This window comes from Alligator mississippiensis, chromosome 4, assembly GCF_030867095.1.
Source record: "Alligator mississippiensis isolate rAllMis1 chromosome 4, rAllMis1, whole genome shotgun sequence".
NCBI classification, from domain to species: domain Eukaryota; kingdom Metazoa; phylum Chordata; order Crocodylia; family Alligatoridae; genus Alligator; species Alligator mississippiensis.
The window spans coordinates 161,500,880-161,521,588 of record NC_081827.1 but is presented as its reverse complement, the minus strand read 5'-3'; the positions used below and the strand labels follow the sequence as shown (position 1 = coordinate 161,521,588).

General features: G+C 52.8%; 2 protein-coding genes across 3 annotated transcripts in view; one reads left to right on the top strand and one right to left on the bottom strand.

Moving 5' to 3' along the window:
• The window catches only part of NMT1 (N-myristoyltransferase 1), a 42,025-nt gene extending 41,654 nt beyond the window's left edge, over nt 1–371 (top strand). The window contains exon 12 of the mRNA XM_006278585.4: nt 29–371. Coding sequence (XP_006278647.1) covers nt 29–49 — 21 coding nt within the window. The 3' untranslated portion in view covers nt 50–371. The remainder of the gene's footprint in view (nt 1–28) is intronic.
• Nucleotides 372–7,874: 7,503 nt separating this feature from the next.
• PLCD3 (phospholipase C delta 3) overlaps nt 7,875–20,709 on the bottom strand; it is a 54,112-nt gene continuing 41,277 nt past the window's right edge. For both annotated transcript variants that reach the window (XM_019476046.2, XM_019476052.2), the window contains 10 exons: nt 19,514–19,658; nt 19,105–19,257; nt 18,735–18,857; nt 17,500–17,535; nt 16,401–16,560; nt 15,307–15,423; nt 14,102–14,280; nt 13,597–13,732; nt 11,935–12,084; nt 7,875–11,226 (listed from right to left, as the gene is read on the bottom strand). In XM_019476046.2, coding sequence (XP_019331591.1) covers nt 11,138–11,226; nt 11,935–12,084; nt 13,597–13,732; nt 14,102–14,280; nt 15,307–15,423; nt 16,401–16,560; nt 17,500–17,535; nt 18,735–18,857; nt 19,105–19,257; nt 19,514–19,658 — 1,288 coding nt within the window. In that variant the 3' untranslated portion in view covers nt 7,875–11,137. The remainder of the gene's footprint in view (nt 11,227–11,934; nt 12,085–13,596; nt 13,733–14,101; nt 14,281–15,306; nt 15,424–16,400; nt 16,561–17,499; nt 17,536–18,734; nt 18,858–19,104; nt 19,258–19,513; nt 19,659–20,709) is intronic.

Below are 20,709 nucleotides of genomic sequence, written 5' to 3'. Positions count from 1 at the left end.
GCCTTCCATCTCCTGCTGGCTCTCCTAGGTTGGACTGGTGTTGCAGTAACCAATTCCCCAGAGTGGAGTGAGCAACACTGCTAAGATGGGCCAGGAAGCAAACGCTGCCACTTGCTGTTGAGGTTTCAGTAGGAGCAAGACCCTCGCACAAAGGCATTAGGACTGAACCAGCCCCACGAGCCATCGACCGGTGTTAACGATTGCCGCACGATGCTGACTGCAGCTCCCCTGGCGGCGTCATTGGTCTCCTTTTGTTTTTGATTTAATTGCATCCTCATAAAGACATGATCAAGGGAATGTAACTGCTGAAAACTAGCTCACAATTGATATATAATGGATTTAACGGGTGAATAATAAAAGTATATATTATATATATTTTAAATCTTTCCTGTTCCAAACTGACACTGATGCACTCCTCCCTGCCAAGAGGCTGCTTCCCAGTCACTGCACCATGACTCTTCGCTACAAGAGGCTGGGCTTAAAAGGGGTCCTGTTGCTTATTATGCTGGTCTTCTGCTATTGCCAGCCTGGGCTCCAGTCCTTTCTTGGGTAACAGGGTGCTGGCTTCGTGATCAGCAGCAAAACCACTGAACAGTTCAGTCCAGACCAGCAGGGGTGCAACATGTCAGGGCTGAGGGACTGCTTTGTCATGCTCGTGGGGCTCAGGACTGAGGCATAGTGAATGAGATGCCTGGCTCTATCCAGCATTTGTATCTTGTTCTCCCAAGCTCAAGATTTGTCAGTGCGCTGCGGTGGGCAGGGCTGCAAGTCTGTGTCTTGGACACTGAGGGTGGAAGAAGCAAAGGAGCTGGTGACAAGCCCTGGCACCCCGAAGAACTGATATTAGACTCCTGCAGGCGAGCTCTGTTCAAGTCCAGTTCTTCCTGGTCTAACTCCATCTGAGGGCATGGAATGAAGGACTCTTTGGCTGCTAGGAACCGGATCCATATTCTTGTACTAACAAGGGCTGTTTGTGTATGTGCTTGCCTCCCCTGACCTTTGAAACTCAAACCCTCACTGCTCAGTAAAGCAAGCACTCATCCTCAGCTGAAGTGACTCTTCCCAAGTTCTGGAGAAGCCACTGTTTGTGAAGCACGTGCCAAGGAGTCTAGCACTGGGCATGTTGGAGCAGAATCCATAAACATGACAACTGCACAGTCAAATACCCTCCTCTCTGCCACACGTAGCCTGTGCCTTCCCACTGCTATAGTCATATGGACAGAATCTGTTCTACCAACCCCATCTCTTCCCAGAAGGTGGGACTTTGGTTGTAGGTTTTGGGGTTGCTAGGCTTACCCCAATGCTGCACCTCAGGGACTTGGTGCCACAGGGGTTTCCTCTTGGCTTAGTTTTCTTGCTTTTGGGTTTGGTTTGGTTTTGTTTTGTTCCCCAAACAACCAAGCATAACAATTTGCTCCTTTAAAGCAGGTCTTGGCATGATTGGACCGAATTGTGATCCCCAGTATCACACACTCATCCTTCCTCAGAAGTATGTGATCTTGATAAAAAGCCTTGAGGCCTGTCTTCCTCCAGATCTGCGTAGTTCTATTAAAGAAATGCTCCACACTGTATAAGAGTCTCATTGAACAGACTGCGTCTTCTCTATTCCTGTTAGTAAAAACTGTTTCCAATTGTGTAGTAAATGTGAGCTTTGCTGAGGGAAGTTGTTCTGGTTATAACATAAGAAGCAAGATCCCAAGGACATGGGTAATCTCCCAGAAGGAAATTGTCTGTAAATCAGCTCACATAGCAAATGAGAAGGCCCCATGGCTCTCAATACCCATTGGTGTTTCAGGTCCTTGGCATAGTGTGATCTGTGACGTCCAACCAAAATGATACAGCTGTAAAGCAGTCCCAGAAATAAATGGACCCCTAAAGCAAAGTGGTTTCTCATTGTTATGGTTGTTTAACTGCTCCAGCATGTCCCTGGTTTACCCACCAAAAGCATGCGCCAAAGAAATTAAGCCAACAAACCGCACCTGTCCATTCTACAGAAGACCAAGACCAAGAGGAGGTTGGCTGCCCTGTGCCCTCCTGCCAGGCAGCAGGGTGGAACCGGCCATCTTCTGAGGAGAAGGGTCTGCCCCCATTCCACATGTTGAACATACTGTGAATAGCTGCACTTGTGATGGGGTACAGTGGAACCCACAAAAGGGACTGATGCCATTTCAAGAAGGAAACCCAAGCTTATAGACTCTTGTTTTGCTTCCTGATCCAAGTAGGACCAAAAGCACCACCTTGCTTTGGTTGCCTAAGCCCTCATTGGACAATTGAAAGTGAAGCAGCATGTGTGCTTTGGCCTCATCTCCACCCCGGCAAGGCCACTCCTGGAACATCTGTTGTAAGGTCTTTCTCTGTCTGAAAGTCTCCACCCTGGATTGCGTCAACATGTTTAAAGCAGAACTGTGGGAGATGGTCATACATCATCTATGCAAATATCCTGAATACTTGTTCCCATTCATGATTTCAGTGCATCAAGGAGCCAGATAATCCTGTGCAGAAGGACAGGGAGTTTCAGTTTTTCAATAGTCTGAGGTGGCTGAAATCAACTCGGCAGATTTGAAGGAATTGAATGTTGTGTGTTACCAGCATAAGCAAACCTTGGAGATCACCTTTATGGAGATGTATGTATTCCCTGCTGCACAGAGCAAGGGCAGTGGCTTGGTAACGCTTCCCTGCAATGGAGTACGAGCATCCTGCATCGTTCTACAATTGGGGAAAATGTTTCCAACTCCAGGGAACTTGGCAAGCTAGGGAGATGAAGGGAAAGGGTGTCAGCCACCTAAAACAACCTGAGCCCAGAGCATGCCCCCTGAAGCTTTGGGATATGCGTCACTGATGTGGTGGAACAGGAAAGTGTCTCCCATTCAACAGGCAGAAAGATTGGGTTGGCTTTGGCTGGATTCACTGAGGGAGCTGCGGTGGAGCATTACCAGCAATGCCAAAGACCTCTCCAGGCTGTGCCAATGCTTGGTCTACCCCTAGCCCTGGTTTCATTTGGAAACCACCGCTTCCCAAAATAGAACACACTGGTTGGCCGCTCGGGCTGCACATGAGATGGCCCCAGGGCAGAGCCATGAGATGTGGTGGTTGGATTTCTCTATCTTTTTGACAAGTCCTATCAAGCCAAAGAGAGGACCTGGGTATTTGCGCTGACATCTACTTGCACCTGGGTGGGTGCAAAACCATAATCCTGTGAGCAGCAAAGTCTCTTGTTATGCAATGGCTTAGGCAAAAGCAGTCAGTCTGTAGACTCGCTTGATTGTTGCATTTCAAGTGAAGATCCCAGACAGCCTGTTTTACAAGGGAAAAGGGCAGGACTCTTTGTACTGTTTTTGTATGTTCAGGGTTTGTGCGAATTCTCCCCCAAAGGCTTGTTTAAAATCTCTCTCTCTCTCTCTCTCTCTCACTGTTTTCTCGAGTTCTACTTATGCAGTGCCTGTGGGTTTCTCTGCTGTCTGCTCCCTGTGGGGTTTGCTGCTTTGGCCATAAAGGAGGTTAAACTTCTCCCCAAAAGTTGTTTGAAAAACACTGTATGTATGTGGGTCACGTTCAGTGACAGCATCATAAAGGCTCAAATATGCAGCTAGCCTCAGATTTTCCTTTTCAGTCATTTTTCTGTCAAACTAGTTTAAGTGGGAGGCTGTTTGTAACAATGCTTCCTAAATGTGTGCATGTAGGGGGAGAGGAGGGGGGCACCAACACATTTATTAATGCACTTTTGCTAATGCACATTTAATACCTTCATTGTGAGGTACTAGAAAAAGGCACATTAGCATATTTTAATGTGCATTAGCAAAAGCGCATGGTTTTGTGTGATGCTTTAATGAGCATTAAAATAGGCTAATGTGCATTAAGGCTCGCGTGTGTGTGTGCATGCTCACCTCACCAAGTCCAGCTAGAACAGCATTTCTCAACCCTTGGGTCATGACCCAAAAATTGGTTGCAAGAATATAGGAAAGGGTTTCAAACAGACTTTAAAAATGGATCAACAAACTTTAAAGGAGAAAAACGTGGTGAATAGTTGCTTTTCCCTTGCAGGCTGGCAGAGTTCCAACCTGTGAGGGGTGGCTGGGGACCCCCTCATGCCTCAGACACCCACCCCCCGCCCCACACACTAGGGGGTGGGGGGCACTGGGTCAGGACTGGCCATTGATGTTTACAAGCAGGTCCTGGTTGAGAACCACAGTGCTAGGAGACCAGGTGAATAGCTCCCCTTGGCTGAGCTTTGCAAACTGACTAGTGAATCTGGGAGGAACACTTGTAACACCTTGAAAGGGACCTGGTTTTTTGGAGGGTTGGTGCCCAGAAAACAGGTCCCTATAAAACGTCTCATCTTGGGTCCCAAAATCACTAGACCCTTGTTTGGTATCTTGGCTAATGAGAGCTGTGCAGCTGGCTCCCTCCTGGCAGCTTGGGAAACCTCTGGCCTGCAGTGGTATACGTTCTGAGAAACTGATTTCAGGGCTGTTTATGCCTTTGGAAAAGGCCCCATCACCTGCCTTAATACAGTCTGAGTAGGGTGACTTGTGAACAACGTGCTGACACATGATGGCAGCAACCCACTCAGTGTAATTTGTCCCTACCTCCAGGTAAGCCTATAAAACGGTGGTCAAGAAATGGGCAGTGAAGGTTGGAATGGATCTAGTTTAGGAAGAGCCAGGAGAGGATAGGAGTGAGGGCACCTGTGTGCTCCTAGAAACGTAGGTTGAGACTCTTGGAGCAGCCTGGGGATTTACATGTGACATTAAATCCCCAAATCCTCTATTTCATTAGGTGAAAGATGTTTCTCAATCCCCTGCACTGCTTTGGAAATGTCTAGCCTTGAAGAACAACCTCTGCCTGCTCCTCTTAATATGGAAGAGACTTCTGCAGACTGGGCCCTAGCTTGGCCCTTAGTTGAGCAATGACCTGTGAATGGGGTCCCCTGCTATTTTGAGACTTGTATATGCTTTTATCGCAACCAAAGGGATGAGCTGTCATTCCCAGGAAGGGAAATAGGGCCAGCCCTTAATTGCTCATCTCCCTTCCAGGGAAGAGCAGTGCCATGTTCACCTGTATCATAGTTGTGGGTGGAGGGCATGAGAGGCTGAGTGAGGAGTGGGAAGCTGCTTGGCTGTAGCTCACACCTTCCCTGTTGTACTGCATATTACGAAGAATGCAGCAGACAAATACCACCCTGCTCTGCTGCAGGCAGGCATCTGTCCAGGTTTTAGGTAGTGGGAAGAGAGATAGGGATCCAGCTGTTATGTGGAGATGAGGCCAAACTAATCCTGCCACCCTCATAGGACCCTCCCACATTAGTCTGGGTCTGGGCTAAGTCTCTCCTGCATGCCCATGGGGGGCCATCCCACTCCATCGCAATGCTTAGCCCATAGAAGAAGGCTTTCTGCTTTGGACTGCTGCCTGAATTTAACGGTCTTTTTGCTTCCCTCAGCTCTGGGGTTCCACCCATGGCTGCTGCAGGGCAAAGTGAGACGAGATATCCCCTGCACATGGCTAGGTAGGTCAGCAGGAACCCGTCCAGCTTAGAACGAATAGGGCTTAAGCGTTTTCTTGGCCTTTGGCTGTAAAGGGCAGTGCCTCTCATGGTACTGTACACAGGATGGCTATTACCTAAGATGTCTTGATGGCGGAAGTGATGCCCTCTTTTATGTTTGTTGTCACCGCCATCATCCCCACCTCCTTGGGTGGGTTTTTTGCTTCCGAGATGATAATAGGATCCTTCAGACTCTGCTGCCACAGCAGAACACAAAGGAGGTGGAGCTGTGTGCCGCCTCTGAGTAATGCCGCCTGTGGTCAGCAGGGGCCACTTGCCCTCAGTGTCACAAATGAGCCAGCCTGCTTGGGTGATAAAGGAGCAGCTGCTAAATGTCATCTTTGAAAGGCAGGTAAGCCAAGGCCTCGCTTTCTTGTGTCCCTCAAAACTTTTGCTCCCTCTTACTGCTTTCTGCCAGGGTGGGGTTCTTGGCCCCAACTCCCGGCTCAGTCCTGGTTCAGGGCCAGGCCTTCAGTTATGCACCAGTGGCAGGGACTGCATATTGGAGTGAAACACCTTAGCCCCAGTTCTGGTATCTCAGAAGCTCTTGTAGCTTCAATGTGCTGCAGAAACTCCTGTTACTGAGGAACGGGAGACTAGAAAGGGGCCCCCTGGGTCCCCGGGTTCAGCTCCGTGCTCTTCAGGCCCCACATCGCCTAACCCTGCTCATGTCAGGATCCAGGTTTGTCCACACACGCCCCTGGCTAGCTGTGTCACCTCCCTGTGTTGGTAGCTATGCTGCTTTTTCAGCTGATCATGCAGAGCAGAACAGCACCACTGCTCAAACTTGTAGTCACTGGGCACCTGTATTAGATGGTGCCCATACCTAGTCTGGGCCACGTGTATCCCTTTTTACAGTTGGAGTTGGTGTGAGGACAGCACTGGGCTGAAGCTCTCGTGGCAGCCCTGTGGCAGGGCAGAATGGCTTCCTCACATCAACCCCACACATTATCCGGTCCAGTGGCAGGACCGAATTCCATGTGGGCAATGCTGCAGCAGATTCACTAACCCCATTTTAGCAAATGTCTTCGTTCCACGGGCTTTCCCCCCGGCCCCTTGGGGCTCATTCCAGTGCACCTGTACTGTACTTGCACCTGCCTGCTCTTGGATGTTACCTACTGGCTACATTTTTTCTCTTCCCAACATGCTTTTTGCCCCTCGCAGACTACAGCCTCATGCTTCTATGTGATTTCTGAAAGTGACTTTTTGCTTGTTTAGTGCCATTGGGGGGTGGCAGAACAGGGGACGTGCATGTGCATGCTCTCACCTCACCAAGGCCAGCTAGGGGACAAGGAGGCTGCTTTAATGGTGTTTAGCTCCCAGTAAGCATGGGTCCCTCCAACACAAACAGAACTAATGCTTCTCCCCACCACCCAGCAGCTGCATGGGCAAAGGCCCTGCAGCTCCACAGGCCAGATCCAGCCCACAGGCTATAGGTTGCTGCACTCTGGTTTAATGAATAGTAACCCTTAAAATGAATTGGATCCACCATTTTTAAACTTTCGGCTGCCCATCAGGTGGCATATTTCCCCAGGGGCCAAGGGCTATGGCTCTCGCTATAGTCAGTGCTTAGGCAAACAGCTCCACCCAAGCCAAGACAAACTTCTTCACTGTTAGAATAGTGAGGCAGTGGAATAGATGCCCCGGGAAGTTGTGGACTCCCCATCATGGGAGGTGTTCAAGAAATGGTGGACAACTGCTGGATGGGGATGATCTAGGTGTAGCCTGTGTTTCACTATGGGTATTTCCCTTGCTTCAGGGCTTTGCTGGTTGCCCCTTCCACATGTCAAGGTGTCTTTAACCTCCTTCATAGGCATTGGGTGTTAGCTGTAGCCAAAACTAGGGATTTTGACTGGGGTGTGCCAGTGCTTCTGCTGGGACTTAAACCTCCTGCTGCAGGTTCCCGGCTAAAGGGCCTTGCTCCTCCACTCAGGATCAGACCAATGGCCATATTTGGGGTCAGGAAGGAGTTTGTACCCCATGGTCAGATTTGTATGGATTGTGGGGGTTTTTTGCCTTCCCCTGTAGCAAGAGGTGTGGGATCTCTTGAGTGTGTATTAACTTTTATAGAAGTAGGATGTTGGCTGCCATGGTCCCTCTGCTTTACCCGTGGCAGTTTAGATTGTTATGTCTTCTGCTGTGTTAGGATTGATGGTAGTTTTACAAAGAGTTTAGATTATTGAGCGGTACAGGATGGGTTGAGTACAGCTGGTCTTGCCTCGACAGGCAGTTGGACTAGATGACCTCCGGAGGTCCCTTCCATTCCTACTTCTCTATGATTTGCTGTGAGTCACCAGCCAGGGCCACACTGGGGCAGGGATCTCCAGGGAAAGGATGTGTTAAAATAAACTTTTATTATAATGGCTTTACAATATATTATAAAGATTTGAACATACCCTTCTCGCTACAACACTGTTAAAAACAAGACAAAACAAAAACAAAAAACCAGCTAGGTGTTCCTTGTCCTCTACATCAGGCCTCTAAGCCTTGAGACAGGCTGTACTATAGCAAAAGGCTCCTTCAACTCACAGCAGCTCAGCTCAAGGGATGAAGTAGCTACTGAAGGCTTAACTGGAAAGCGGTTAAAGGAGATGTACTGAGGCAGGCTGGGCTCCTGGCTTCTGCTAGCAGGGCTGAGGAGCAAGGAGGAGGCTTTTTAAAATGACCAGGTCCACTCCCTTGCACCAGGACACTATTGGCTGATTTCTGAGGACCCTTGGGCTGGACCTGCTACAGGATGGTGTTGCAGTGTTCAGTGCCACCACACCTTGCATCAAGGCACCTTGTGGCTTATTGCCCTGAAGTAGGTGATCTGGCTCCCAGTGCATAAAACAGGGAGAGATGGTACCTCAGAACAGGATCCACAAAAGCTTGCCTGCAGGAGGCACCTTTCCCTGCAGGATTCACAGCCTGGAGGAGAAGCCACTCAGATGCACAGCATGGCATGGGGCGCATCCACTCCAGACATAGGAAATGCACGTTCAAATCCCATCTCTGTCAGGGGTGACGGGAACCCACAGCTCCTGCCACCTAGAGGACTGCTCTAACCCACGGAGCCTAGAATAAGAGGCTGCTGCTCCTTCTGTTTGCATTGTTTGTAGGTACATGTGCCCCAAGAATACCAGCCCCACGGCAGAATAAGCACAGGGTGCTTCATCTGCGGATGCTGCTTGGACCTATGATCCTGGTGTTGAGCTGCTTTATGTTGTCTGGATGTTGGCAGTTCTGCTGACACCAGCAGCAGGTCTTTAGGTGCAGGTAGAAGCTCAGGCTCCTCCAGGGAGAGGTGGCAGCTGTGTGGGAGGTTAGAATGAACTTTGACCTCAGGCACCCGCATCCTCTTGTGCATCTAGCCCAGAGGTGTTCAACCTTTTCACACCTGAAGTGCCCTTGACCAACTCAAGGTGCTTCTCAGAAAATGTCAGCTCTTTGCTTGTGCTAATTTGCTTGACTATGGAAAAATAATAGAGCAATTCTTCTGCCTTGAAGATCACAGCAGGTCACTATGTGACACTATGGATTCCTATTCAAAATGTCTGGGTTTATCTTGTGAAGCATGTGTAAATGTTGGCACACTTCAGAGTATTAATATTGTGCAGCACACCCTTGAAAGGATCTCAAGGCACCCCAGGGTTCCCCAGCAGCCTGAGAATCACTGAACGAGCCCATCACTCAGCACTTCCTCCCAGACACAGCCTCTAGACCAGAGCCCCGTGCACAACAGGAGTGTGGCACACATGACCCAAGGATTGCAGAGCTGGCTCATTGCATAGCTGGAAGCAGATAACTGCTCATTGGAGTGCTGGCAGGTGTTCACAGGGACCTCACCAGTGACCTGTGACTCTGAGGCCCACCCCAAGGTACCCTGAAGGGGACAAATTTCCAGAGGTTGTGTGCCCAGGACTTTCTGAAAATTGGGCCCCTTTAAGGAGCATCAAGTTGGGAACTCTGAATCCACTAGAGGCTTCTGGAATATTTGGTCTTAAGTCTGGGGCCTCAACTCCTGAGCCAAGTGTGAGAGAAACCTCAGGTCGCAGAGGTATGGACAAGCCTATTTATCCCAGGTTTGCATGGACTCTGAAGCCTAATGGTCAGCAGTGCAATTTGCTGAGAGGATTTTAGACAGGGATGATCCTGCTTTGAGCCTCTGCTGGGTTGGCTAAGATGCCCTCCTGGGTTCCCTTGTGTCCCTGTTTTCCCACGATTCCATTGTTACCTCCTCTGCTGGTCTAACAAGGTGGCATGCTCTTGTGGTGCCTTGGAGCAGGGTTGTGGTACATCTGTGGGCAGAGCCTGGATGACACTGGTGTCTCCCTAAAGACCCTCCTGTTTTTGACCACAGCACTACTCTGCACAGTGGCTTTGAAAAGGATCTCCTGCACCAAGGGTGGCTAACTCGCTGCTGGTCATCTCCAGCAGGATCCCACATGCAACCCGGTATTCTAGAAGAAGCCATCCCCAGCACATTCACTCCTCAAAGGAGTGATAAGGCTGCAACTAGAAATACATCATGCCTCTGAAGAGGCAAAGCCTCCTGCTTGCCCAGCCCAGGAAGGATGGGATTAGCCCAACTCTCACTGACTGTCCATGAGCGCTGGGCACCAGACTCCCCGAGGCCCCTTTGGAAGTGTCAGCACCGGAGGCTCAGCTCCTTGCATGATCCCAATTCCCTTCAAGCTACCTACCCCCACTTGCCCCTAAAGCAGCAGCCTGGAATGGGATAAGCTACCCTATCCATATGCATAGCAGGGTTCTTCCCATGAGGTACCACGGCCCCCTCTGCTTTTAACAACGAGAGAGACTGCAACACCCTGCATGAACCACCAAGATGCCATGAAGCCAGAGGATGGGCACAGTCCTTCCTGAACCTAGCCTGGGGCTGCATGTGTCTGAGGCAGGAGAATGGATGGGCCCTGCTCCCTTCTGTATTGAAACCATGCTCACCCAGGGCACCTGCTGAGGGGTTCAGCTCAGGACTAGGCACTGAGCCAATGACAGCAAACTCCCAGCATCCTCTGCCAATGCCAGCAAGGGGGCCCTTGCCCCTTCTCACTCACCCACCCTATCCTCCTAGTAGCTGGGCTAGACTGTATCTCTGTGCACGCCTGTTCGTATGAGTCACAAGGTATCTTGGAGCGTGTGGATCATTGATAGCAATAGCAAGGGGTAAGTACTCTGCACTTGACAGACGGGCATGGTGGGAGGCTGTGCTGGCCCACAGCACCCGGCAGGCCCGGATCCTCTCCTCATGCCTGCTCTTCACAGTGCTCTGGGGACAGGAAGAGGCAGCAACTTCCTTTCAGAGAAAAGAGAAGCAGAGCATGGGCTGCGATGGAGTCATGGGGAAGTGCCCGGAGCTTGGTAATCATCCTCAGCTTGTTCCCCTGGTTTGAGGGCTGAGCCAGTGCTCAGCAGCATTAGCAGCAGCAAGCTCTTTGGCCCTGTGTATGGCAGAGCTGAGACCAGAGGATCAGTCCATGCAGTTCCATCTGCCTCCAGGCTCGTCCTTTGGCTCAAGTCTGGGACTCAGCACCTGCCCAGCTGAGGACGCTGAAAGATGACAGCACAGGCCAGGACAGTGACCCTGCACCCTCATGCTCACAGCCATTTAAATTTAACGTGCACAAAAAGAGTTGCTGGTGACAGGGAAGCCCCATCCTTGGACAGCAAGTGGATGTGGCGATATCCTGGGGACAGAGGAAGGAAGCAGGTGAGACTAGAAACACAACAGATCCTGTCTGCTCATTGTAGCACAGTCCTGCCCCTTTTCTTTCAATAGCTCTTTGCAGGGTATTAAGGAATGTATTTATCTGCTACTGAAATGCAGCCACCTCTGGGGTGGAGCAGAGCAGCTGTTTAACAGTCCACAGTAATGTGGCACATTGAGAACAGAATAGGAAACTCTTTGCCACCCTGGCTGAGGCTGCAGGGTCGATAATGTAGGCGGGGTCCCTTCTGATCTAAAATGGATCAGAAGAATACACAGAAGATCTGAGGACAAACACTGGAGGGGGACATCTGGAATAGGACAGTCCAGCCAGAAGAGGGTAGGAAGCCCCACAGGAAGTACCCTCTGCTGCACTGTCCCTGGCAGAGCTTAGGGAGTGGGGTTCGTGGTGTATCTGGATATGCATGACTGTGGTGAAAGAGCAAGCCTGCCAGAATCAGGCCTGGTACAGGGCAAGGGCTTGGATGCCACAGACAGGGGCCTGGGGAGCTGCTGGGCTGGGCTATTTCAAACTCTCTGTTCCTTTTTTGAAGCCCAACCTCGCCAGCCCACACTTCTGCCTTAGTTGCTTTGACATATCAGTGTTGCCTCTTACTGAGACGGAAGACAGTGCTGAGATTCTGTGGCAAACACTGAAGGGCATCTCCTCCCCATGCCAGGCACCCACCTTCCTTCATGCTGTTCACGGGCAAGGTGAATTGCCCCACAAAGTCATTGGAGGAAGTGTTGTCATAGTCCTCCACCACGAAGCGCACCAGCGCCAGCTCTGGCACCCGCAGCTGGAAGGTCAGCTTCTCATTCCAGCAAGGATTGAAGCCTGCAGGGGTTGTGGGAAGAAAAAGACAGTCACATGCCAAGCACAGCAGCCCATGGGGCACAGGGCACCCAGACACAGCCACCACAGCCCAGCCAAGTAGCCCTCACACCTCCTGAGAAAGACAACCCCATGTCTGATCAGAAGCAGGTCCTGGGAATGCACAGGCTGGCCTGGCACCAACTGGGCCTCTCTAGTAGAGAAACCAGGTATAAAGTCTGTTCATGCTACCCCTGACAGCCCAGTTTTTTCACCTGCAGCGGCTACAACCCCTGCCTTCTAAGCTGAAGGCTGATGCTTCAGTCTCTTCTGTGACAGGAAGTAAAGGCAGACACTCCAAAACCTTGCAGAACGGGCTGTTGTTGAGCAGGGTGGAACACAGCCAGGCCTCAGTGAGAGCTAACCCCTAGGAGAAAGGCTAGGGAACACCAGTGCTCACAGCTCATCCCAGGGGAGCAGCACAGCTGTACAGCTGGGAGGAAGCAGGAGTCCTGGATCATAGAGAAGTAAGGCTGGAAGGGTCCTGCAGAAGTCATCTAATTCAAACCCCTGCCTGAGGCAGGATCATCTCAATCCAAACCATCCTATACAAATCTATAATCTAAACTCTTCATAAAACTACTATCAATCCTTATGTAACACAAGACACAACAACCTAACCTGCCACAGGTAAAGCAGAGGAACCACAGCAGCCAACTCCCTATTTCTATAAAAGGTTGTCCATATACATTCAAGAGAGCCCAGTTAGAGGGCCATGACCCCACTACAGAGGAAGGCAAAGACTCCCCCACCATCCATACCAATCTAACCATGGGGTAAAATTCCTTCCCGTCCCCAAATATAGTGATCAGTCTGACCCTGAACAGAGGGGTGAGGCCCTCTAGCCAGGAATCTCCAGGTTTAAATCCCAGCAGGAGCACTAGCACACTCCTGCCTGAGTCCCTTACCTTGGCTGCAGTTAATACCCAATGTCTCTTAGAAAGACTTAAAAACATCCTGATATGTAGCAGAAAGTGGGGGAGGGGGCAACCAGCAAAGCTCAGAAGCATGAGAAATACCCATGGTAGAACACAGGCATAGCTACACCTCGATCATCCCCAACCAGTGTCTGTTCAATGTTTTCTTGAACATCTCCAGTGAAGGAAATTCCACAATTTCCCTAGGCAGTCCATTCCACTATTGAGTGCAACAGTGAAGAATATTTTCCTGATACTCAATCTAAACCTTCTTTGCTGCTATTTCAAGCTATTGGTCCGTGTCCTAATCTCTGCAGTAAGAAGTCACTGGACCCAACTCACCCTTGCCAAAGGACTGCCCCTGAGCCCCTCAGTGTGCTGAGAAATAGTGGTGAGGGCCCCCTTCCTGCCACATACTGCCTTTCCCCAAAAGAGGGTCCCATCCAGGAGCTAATAAGGCTGGATCCTTCTCAGCTGTGAGAGGGTCTGGCTGTGCCTCCTGGTGCCCCACCCCACCTACAGCAGCTTCTTGCTGGCTGGGGCAGGCTGGGCTACTCACCATTGTTGATCTTGTAAAATGTATTTTTCTTGTCACAGTCAATGGGGACGCCATGGATCTCCACACGCACGAAGGGGTCCACAATGGAGTTTTTCTTCTCCTTGTTCAGCTTTGGGAGCTGCTGGGCACTGATCACCTGGGAGGAGCAGGGAGGCCAGTTAGTGCAGGGTGGGAACACCCCTGGCTGCAGCTCAGGGTGGGTTGGGAAGGTGCCAACATCATTCTTGTTTGATAGAAGCTTTGGTGCAAGCTGCACTGGGCCCTTCCACCCAGGGTTGCTGGGAAGGGAAGTGGCAGGAAAAGGGAACAGCTGGAAGGTGGGAGAAAATTCAGCACAAGACTGGGGAGAGGCAGGAGGCTGGTTTTCCAGTCAGAGAGCACCAGTGCCTCCTGCTTCAACAGCACCCCTGCAACAGTCCAACGCTCCAGTCTCCATGCGCATGCCCACCCCAACACCCACCCACCCTTGTTGTACCCACAAACCCCTCTGCATAGAGCCCAGCACCTTGATCATCATCATGATGGACTTATGGCTGGACCCTTGCAATGGGGCCTCGGGTTGGAAGGTGCTCTGGCCATTGCACAGGAATCTGGGCTTGAGCACATAACCACAGCACCCATTCTGTAGGAAGCGCCCATCATTCAGGTCCATCTCGCAGCCAGGAGTCTGGAAGTTGAGAGCCACTTTGAAACAAAACACAGAGAGCACCCACAGGTTTATACAGGCAAAATCTGAAGGTGCCAGGGCAGGGGAATGTGGGGTTTTGTGGATGTTGCCAGTGTACACAGGCAGGACCTGGGGGTCTGGGGCAAAGGGGCTGGAGGAGGGGGAAGTGTATATGAGCAGGTTCTGGCGGGGCTGAGGGGAGGGATCTGCTGTGTAAGGCTATGATCGAGGGCACTGAGGCAGGGGAAGCCGGTGTGCCAGACAAGGGGAGGCCCAGCAGTCTCAAGCTGGGACCACATCCCATGCACCCCAAGTCCCTCTTCTGGGATGCCGAAGTGTGAGGGTATGAGGTGATCTTGCCTAGATGGGCTGGCAGAGCCTGCTGCAGCCCACACAGCTCTGCCCTGGGTGGGTGCTGATGCTCTTAGCTCTGCCCCACAGGTGACAGCAACACCAGCCTACAGCTCTGACAAGCCAGTGACATGTTTCCTTTGGGAACCTAATCCTGAGCCTGCTCCAGACAGTCAGCAGAAGCTCAACACAGCCAATGCTTCTGGGTGCCATGAGGGGGAAATGCTGGCCTCACCTGCCCTGAACCCAGTGTTGGCCAGCGGGTAGGGTCCAGCCTGGCCTACCTGGGCTGGGCCATCAGGGATGCAGGCCAGGCATTACCCAGAGGAACCAGCAGGGAGCACCAGTCCCTTATCATCCTTTATCCTCCCCCTCAGTCTCCTCTGCCTCCCTTTTGCTCATACCAAGATGAGCTGGGGAACCAAGCCTCTTGCCCAGGTTGGGGGCTCAGGCTCAGCCCAGTGTCTTATTGGGGCCCATTTCTAATGATAGAAAGGGCCCCCCTCGGCCCTTTCCACAAAGAGCACAAACGCAGGTCAGGACCAGCACACCATGGAACAGATTGGGAAACTGAGGCACAGGACAGGGATACAACTGGTTCATGGGCACCCTTTGACAGGGCTGGGGCAAGTGTCTCCCCCTCAGGGTCACCCCATGGCTGGTACTGGCCCTGGCCCCAGCTGCCCCCTCACCTAGCTGACAGCCGGCGTTCCACATTTCCTGGGGGTTGAAGTTAGAAGAGTTCATCTTGAGCCCCGCGGGGTAGATGCGACTCAGCTGCTGGGCGTTGTAGCGGACAAAGGCGTTCCCTGCAGCAGGGCAAAGCAGCTTCATGTTAGCAGTGCTGAGTGGGAGGGAGACCCTGCCTTCCCCGTTCCCCCCATGCCTCATCCCTTGAGCAGAGGTCAAGGCCAGGAAAAGTCAGAGCAAACCAAGTCCATGCCTCCCAGCAGCAGCCCACAGGAGCCTGTGACTAGGGATGGGGTGCTGCTGTATGTCGGGGACAGTGAAGCCCCCTACTAGAGTCTGAGTCTATTGTCTCAACCCGTCAGCACTCTGGGACAGGGGCATCTATTCTGTGCTCAACAAGTTGGGCCTAGTCCGGGCCAGGGGCTCCCAGGCATCAGCACAGCAGGGATGGATTATAGGAGCCTAATCACTAGAGAATGCACCCTGGGAATCTTCCAGGGGTCTCTGGCCAGCTCACCGACATGCACAGCATGACCTTGGTGCAATACTGGACACACCTCGTGCCTGGCTCACTCCCCAGCAAAGCCCCGTGCCCTGCCCTGTCCAGGAGCACAGACCTCAGAGGTCCTGGAATGACAGACACTTCCTGTGGGGTAAAATGTTCACAGCAGAGCCCAGCAGAAAGCATGCCTCACTTAAAAGGCCAAGCCTCAGGCTCAGCCAGATAGCAAGACACCTGCCAGCTCCAGGACAGTGCAGCCAAAGCCATCCCACCCAGTTCACCCTATTCAAGTCTGTGGCCACCTCTAAGGCTGTGCACAGTGGCATAACACAATCTAACCCCATCTCATGCCATGGCTCCTGGTCTGATCCTGGCAAGCCCAGGCTAGCAAAGCCCAAGCCCACCCCATCAGAGCCCACATAGGGGCACAGCATGTTCCAGCCCAGCTTAGGTGGACCTGTTGCCCAGCAGCCTGGCCCATCCTGCCCACCCGACCCCTCCCTGTCCTGGGTCTGGAGTCTTGGTGAGAACTGAAGTTCCTGGGTCTGTCCATCGGTCTGTTTCCCCCTCCTCCATGTCCAAGCACATCCTCACCTGACTCCTTAATGTACTTTCTGGCCTTCCTCTCGTTGAAGGATGACACCTCATGGGCCTGGGGGTTCCTGAGTGCGTGCTCCAGGCCAAGGAAGGGGACGGCCTTGCAGTACACCACCATGTCAGAGAGCTGCTGGGAGACCTGCGAGGCATCCTTGGCCTACATGAGAACACACTAAGGGGTCACTACCTTGTCTATTCCCACAGCAAGCGTGGTGCTGGCAAGCCCAGAGCATGGACCCTGCCCCCTGTGCCAGCAGCCGCCCTCCCTTGGATCCCCACCCCCTCGGTCCCTTTGGAATAGGTACGTGAAGGCCCTGCCACATTGTATACTGGCCCAGGTGATGGGACGTAGTGCTGCTGCTGCTGGACAGACAAGAGGCCCTGTGCCCTGACAATGTCTTGCTAAGGCTTCAGCCAAACCTTGGCTCAAGGCCTCAGTTGCTAGCAGGCCTCCATTCCCCTGGTCTTCTCAGTTGAATGAGGTCTTGTCTTCTAACCATGTTTCTCCCCTTACCTCTCCCTTCCTGGAAGTTACAAAGTTGTGTGTGCAGCAAAGCAGGGACAAGACCAAGGTGCTGGGGCCTGCACCATCCTCTGCACCCCCCACCCAGTGATCCTCTGCTTTGACAGGCCCCATCCTGTCATGCTGAGCACTCCCAGTTCCCACTGATGTCCACAGAAGTGCAGAGGGCTGGATGGGGACAACTAATAGAAACTCTGCTCAGGGGGCCTTAGTCACTGGCTGCTGGGTGATGGGTGCAGGGCAACACCATTGTTTATTCATATGGGCCCTGCCCAGCCCTCTGGGTGCCAAAGCTGATAGGGGCAGCAGCACACAGTGGGCCATGGTCTGCAGTGCCTCTCCCATGGGAGGGGGAGCAAGTGGGACTCACCTGTCCATAGAGATGCAATACCCAGCTACAACAGCAAGACACAGTGCTCCTGCTGCCCTGAGACTCATTACCCAGCGTTTCCCCTATGCTCTACCCCCTGGGCAGGCCCCTATAAGCATGCAGTGGGGAGCAGGGGCTGAATCAGCCCTGCTCTCATCCAGGCTGTGTGTGGCCTCCTGCATGGTCCCCAGAGCCCCTCTCACCTGCAATGGTTTGATGTCCTGCAGTGAATACGATGACTGCAAGAGAAGAGAAAGTATCATGTCAGGAGCCAGCACATTTCAGCCCCTGCCCCGGGTGCGGGGAGGGAAAGTGGCATCCACTGTGCAAGGCAGTGCCAGCTCCTCTGCCCAGCTGCAGACCCAGGCACCCCAACTCCAGCACCCATCCCTGAACCATGGGATGCCACAGCTCAGCACACTTTCTTCTCCTTGTTCCCCAGCTCACACACATCTTTCACCACAGGGAATCCAGATAGGCCCAGACACCCCCTTCGCACATCACTTACAGCTGATTAACAGCACACAGCACCCTCCCCTGCACAGCTGGATAGGATGGAAAGCAAAGGGCACTGTCCGGTTCGACCAGCAGAAAGCATTCAGCTCAGGGAACTGTGAGGTATAAGTTGGCCAGGACTGTAGCAACCTCAAAGGTCCTAACACCTAGGCATGGGTGCAGCCTCTGCAGCACTCCCCAGTGTGGGTGCAGCACTCCCTAGCACTCGATCATGGGTGTTGTGTCAGCCCAGCCCCACAGGGAGCTCAGTACAAAGTCACAGGGGCAGGCAATGTGAATCACCAACATCACTTCCTACAGGAAGTTACCGCCACCATCAATGGAGAACAGAGAAGAGCTTTCCTTCTCCACAGACATGTATTTTCTGGTGGGCAAGTTTGGTACAAGGCATGGGACATTGTGTCCTGAGGGGACAGGACCAGCACAGGAGGCTACTCTGGACCAACTGTCGCTGCCCAGAGCTACCAGCAAAGGACTGATCACACAAGCAGCAGCCAGCTGCTTAAGATCACTTAAACCCATGCCAGGCTATCTGTCCTGAGGCAGAGACAGGGGTCAGAACAGAGCTGTTTGTTGTCACAGAGGCTGAGATGGGGGAGGGAGAGAGGGAGGGAGGGGAGCTACTAACCTGGACCCAGTTGGATAGCCTCAGCCCCTTCCTACAGCAGCTTCCTGCCCTGTTCTGGGCAAGCAAAGGTTGTGCCAAGGCTGCTGTAGAGCTGGGGTGAAGGTCTCTGCATGGCCAACTCCCACCCCTTGGCATGTGATGGTGTTGGAAAGCTGTGTGCCTAGCTGTCACATCACTTTCACCACAGCAGCATGGACCTGTGACATTGCTGGGGCCAGCCACTAGGTCTGAGACCTTGCTCAGAGAATGGACCTCCCCCAGTCCCCATCCTGGTCTGGCCTATTGCCCCCTTACCCTGCGGCCATCCCTCTCCTCTTCCTCCTCCTCCTCCTCGTCAGAGAGAAAGCTCAGGTTCTCGAGGTCACCCCTCAGGTCCGGCAGTTTCTTCCCTTTCACCAGGATCTTCCCCTTCAGTTGCTGTATGAGAGGAAAGCCCTTGTCAGAGCTCTGCTGGGGCGGGCTGTGTGACCTGCCCAGCCTCCTCCCCTTCCACGGGAGGCACTGGCTCCCCCCTGTGATCAGAGAGCCCCAAGAGGCAGGGCAAGAGATGGCTGCACCCAGGAGTATTCATTACTGGGCCCCCCAAACCCTGAGCTGGCCTCCAAAGAGCCTGTGGGAACACAGTCCCTGGCCCCAAAGCAGCCAGACTGCTGAGAGGCCTTACTTCTGGTGATGGGAGCACCCTAGGGACCTGCCCGTCCAGCGTCTCGGTCAGCAGCATGTCCCCCAAGATGGTCTTCATATGCCGAGCCATGGTTGCCTGCTGCTCCAGCCCACAGTGGTTCTCCAGGGAGAGGATAACAGGGTATGGGGATTGCTGGGGAGATAAAGAGATATCAGAGACAGTGCTGGGTGAGACTGAGCCCTCCTCAGAAGGCCAGTCTGGACAGGAGGTTTGCCACAGGCTCCACAGGCTCCCACCAGTCCACAGCTTCACTGAGCCCAGGTCTCATGGACTAATCCTACCCCATGAAACAGCAGCAAGACTCAGCAGCATGCCTGGTGGGGGTCAAGTAGCTGTGGAAGGGAGAGATTCAAAGCTGACTGCTGCTCACACTGGGGCCAGGGCTCACCTTAAAAGCATAATCCCGGATGCTCTCAATGACGTCCCGGAAGAGGATCTTGGAAGTCAGCGTGTGGCCATGGTAAATGACAGGTTCACCATTGGAGCCCTCCCAGCAGTCCAGCTCCACGCAGCGGCAGCCCTTCATGAATGCTCTGCAGGAAGAGCTGGGTCACTCAAAGGCCGGGCTAACAGTTAAAAGCTGCTCCTGCCCTTAGCACAAATCCAGGGACTCTGGCACTGCTCAGTCACCTGAGCCTTCCCAGACAGGAGTTTCACACAACAGCACCCTCCAGGGACAGCTGCCCCTGCAGGGGACCATTGCAGAGAAGGCGAGGGTCCAGCCCAGTGGAACTGACCCTACCCTCCAGTTTAGCACCATCCATCTTCTCAGAGCTGTTCCCTGCTGTGGGGAGCCAGATCAGAGCCAGCCCCAAGTAGTTTGAAGACAGGTTCCTCCCTCAGAGAGCTCCAACACTCCCACTTCAATGAGGGAGCATTCAGCCAGGCAGGGGTAAGATGAAATGTGAGAAGGGTTGGGCTTACTTGGTCAGTGAAACAGGGGAGGAAGGTGAATGGACAAGGGGCTATAGGACTCCATGGGAGATGCAGGGCTATCCTCCTGACTCAGCTTGCTAGGGTGACTCAACCTGGTCCATACCAGGCAGGTCTCATTTAGTGCCTGCTGAGAGGCCTCCCTGGAGAAACAGGCAGCTCAGGAGGGAGCACAGGTCTGCATTTATGGAAGGCCAGGGCTGTCTCAGGGCCCTGCCACATGAGCAAGAAAGGGGCCAACCTCAGGAAGGGCAGCTTGGCTCAGAGCTCTCAGGGGAGCCTTGGCTACTCATAGGCTTCCTTGTGTTTCTAAGGAGATATCAACCCCAGTGGGAAGAGCAGCACTTCATAGGACAGACACAACAAGGGCTCAACCTTCCAGCGTTAGGCTCAGGCTGGCCCCCGAGTGGGGTCAGGAACAAGCTCCTACCAATGATCATGTTATTGCCTGGACAGGGGTTTCACCCTTTACTTGATGCACCTGGTATGGTGGCTGGCACAGGGAAAAACTGGCCACAGGCATGGCTTAATTTCAGCTGGGCTCTGGTGCTCTAGAGCAATGGCTGCCCAGAGACCCCTCTGCAATGGCTGAGGTGTTTTCAGCTGGTGTTTACTCCCAGAATCCCTAGGTGGGTTGCCCCCCACCCCTGC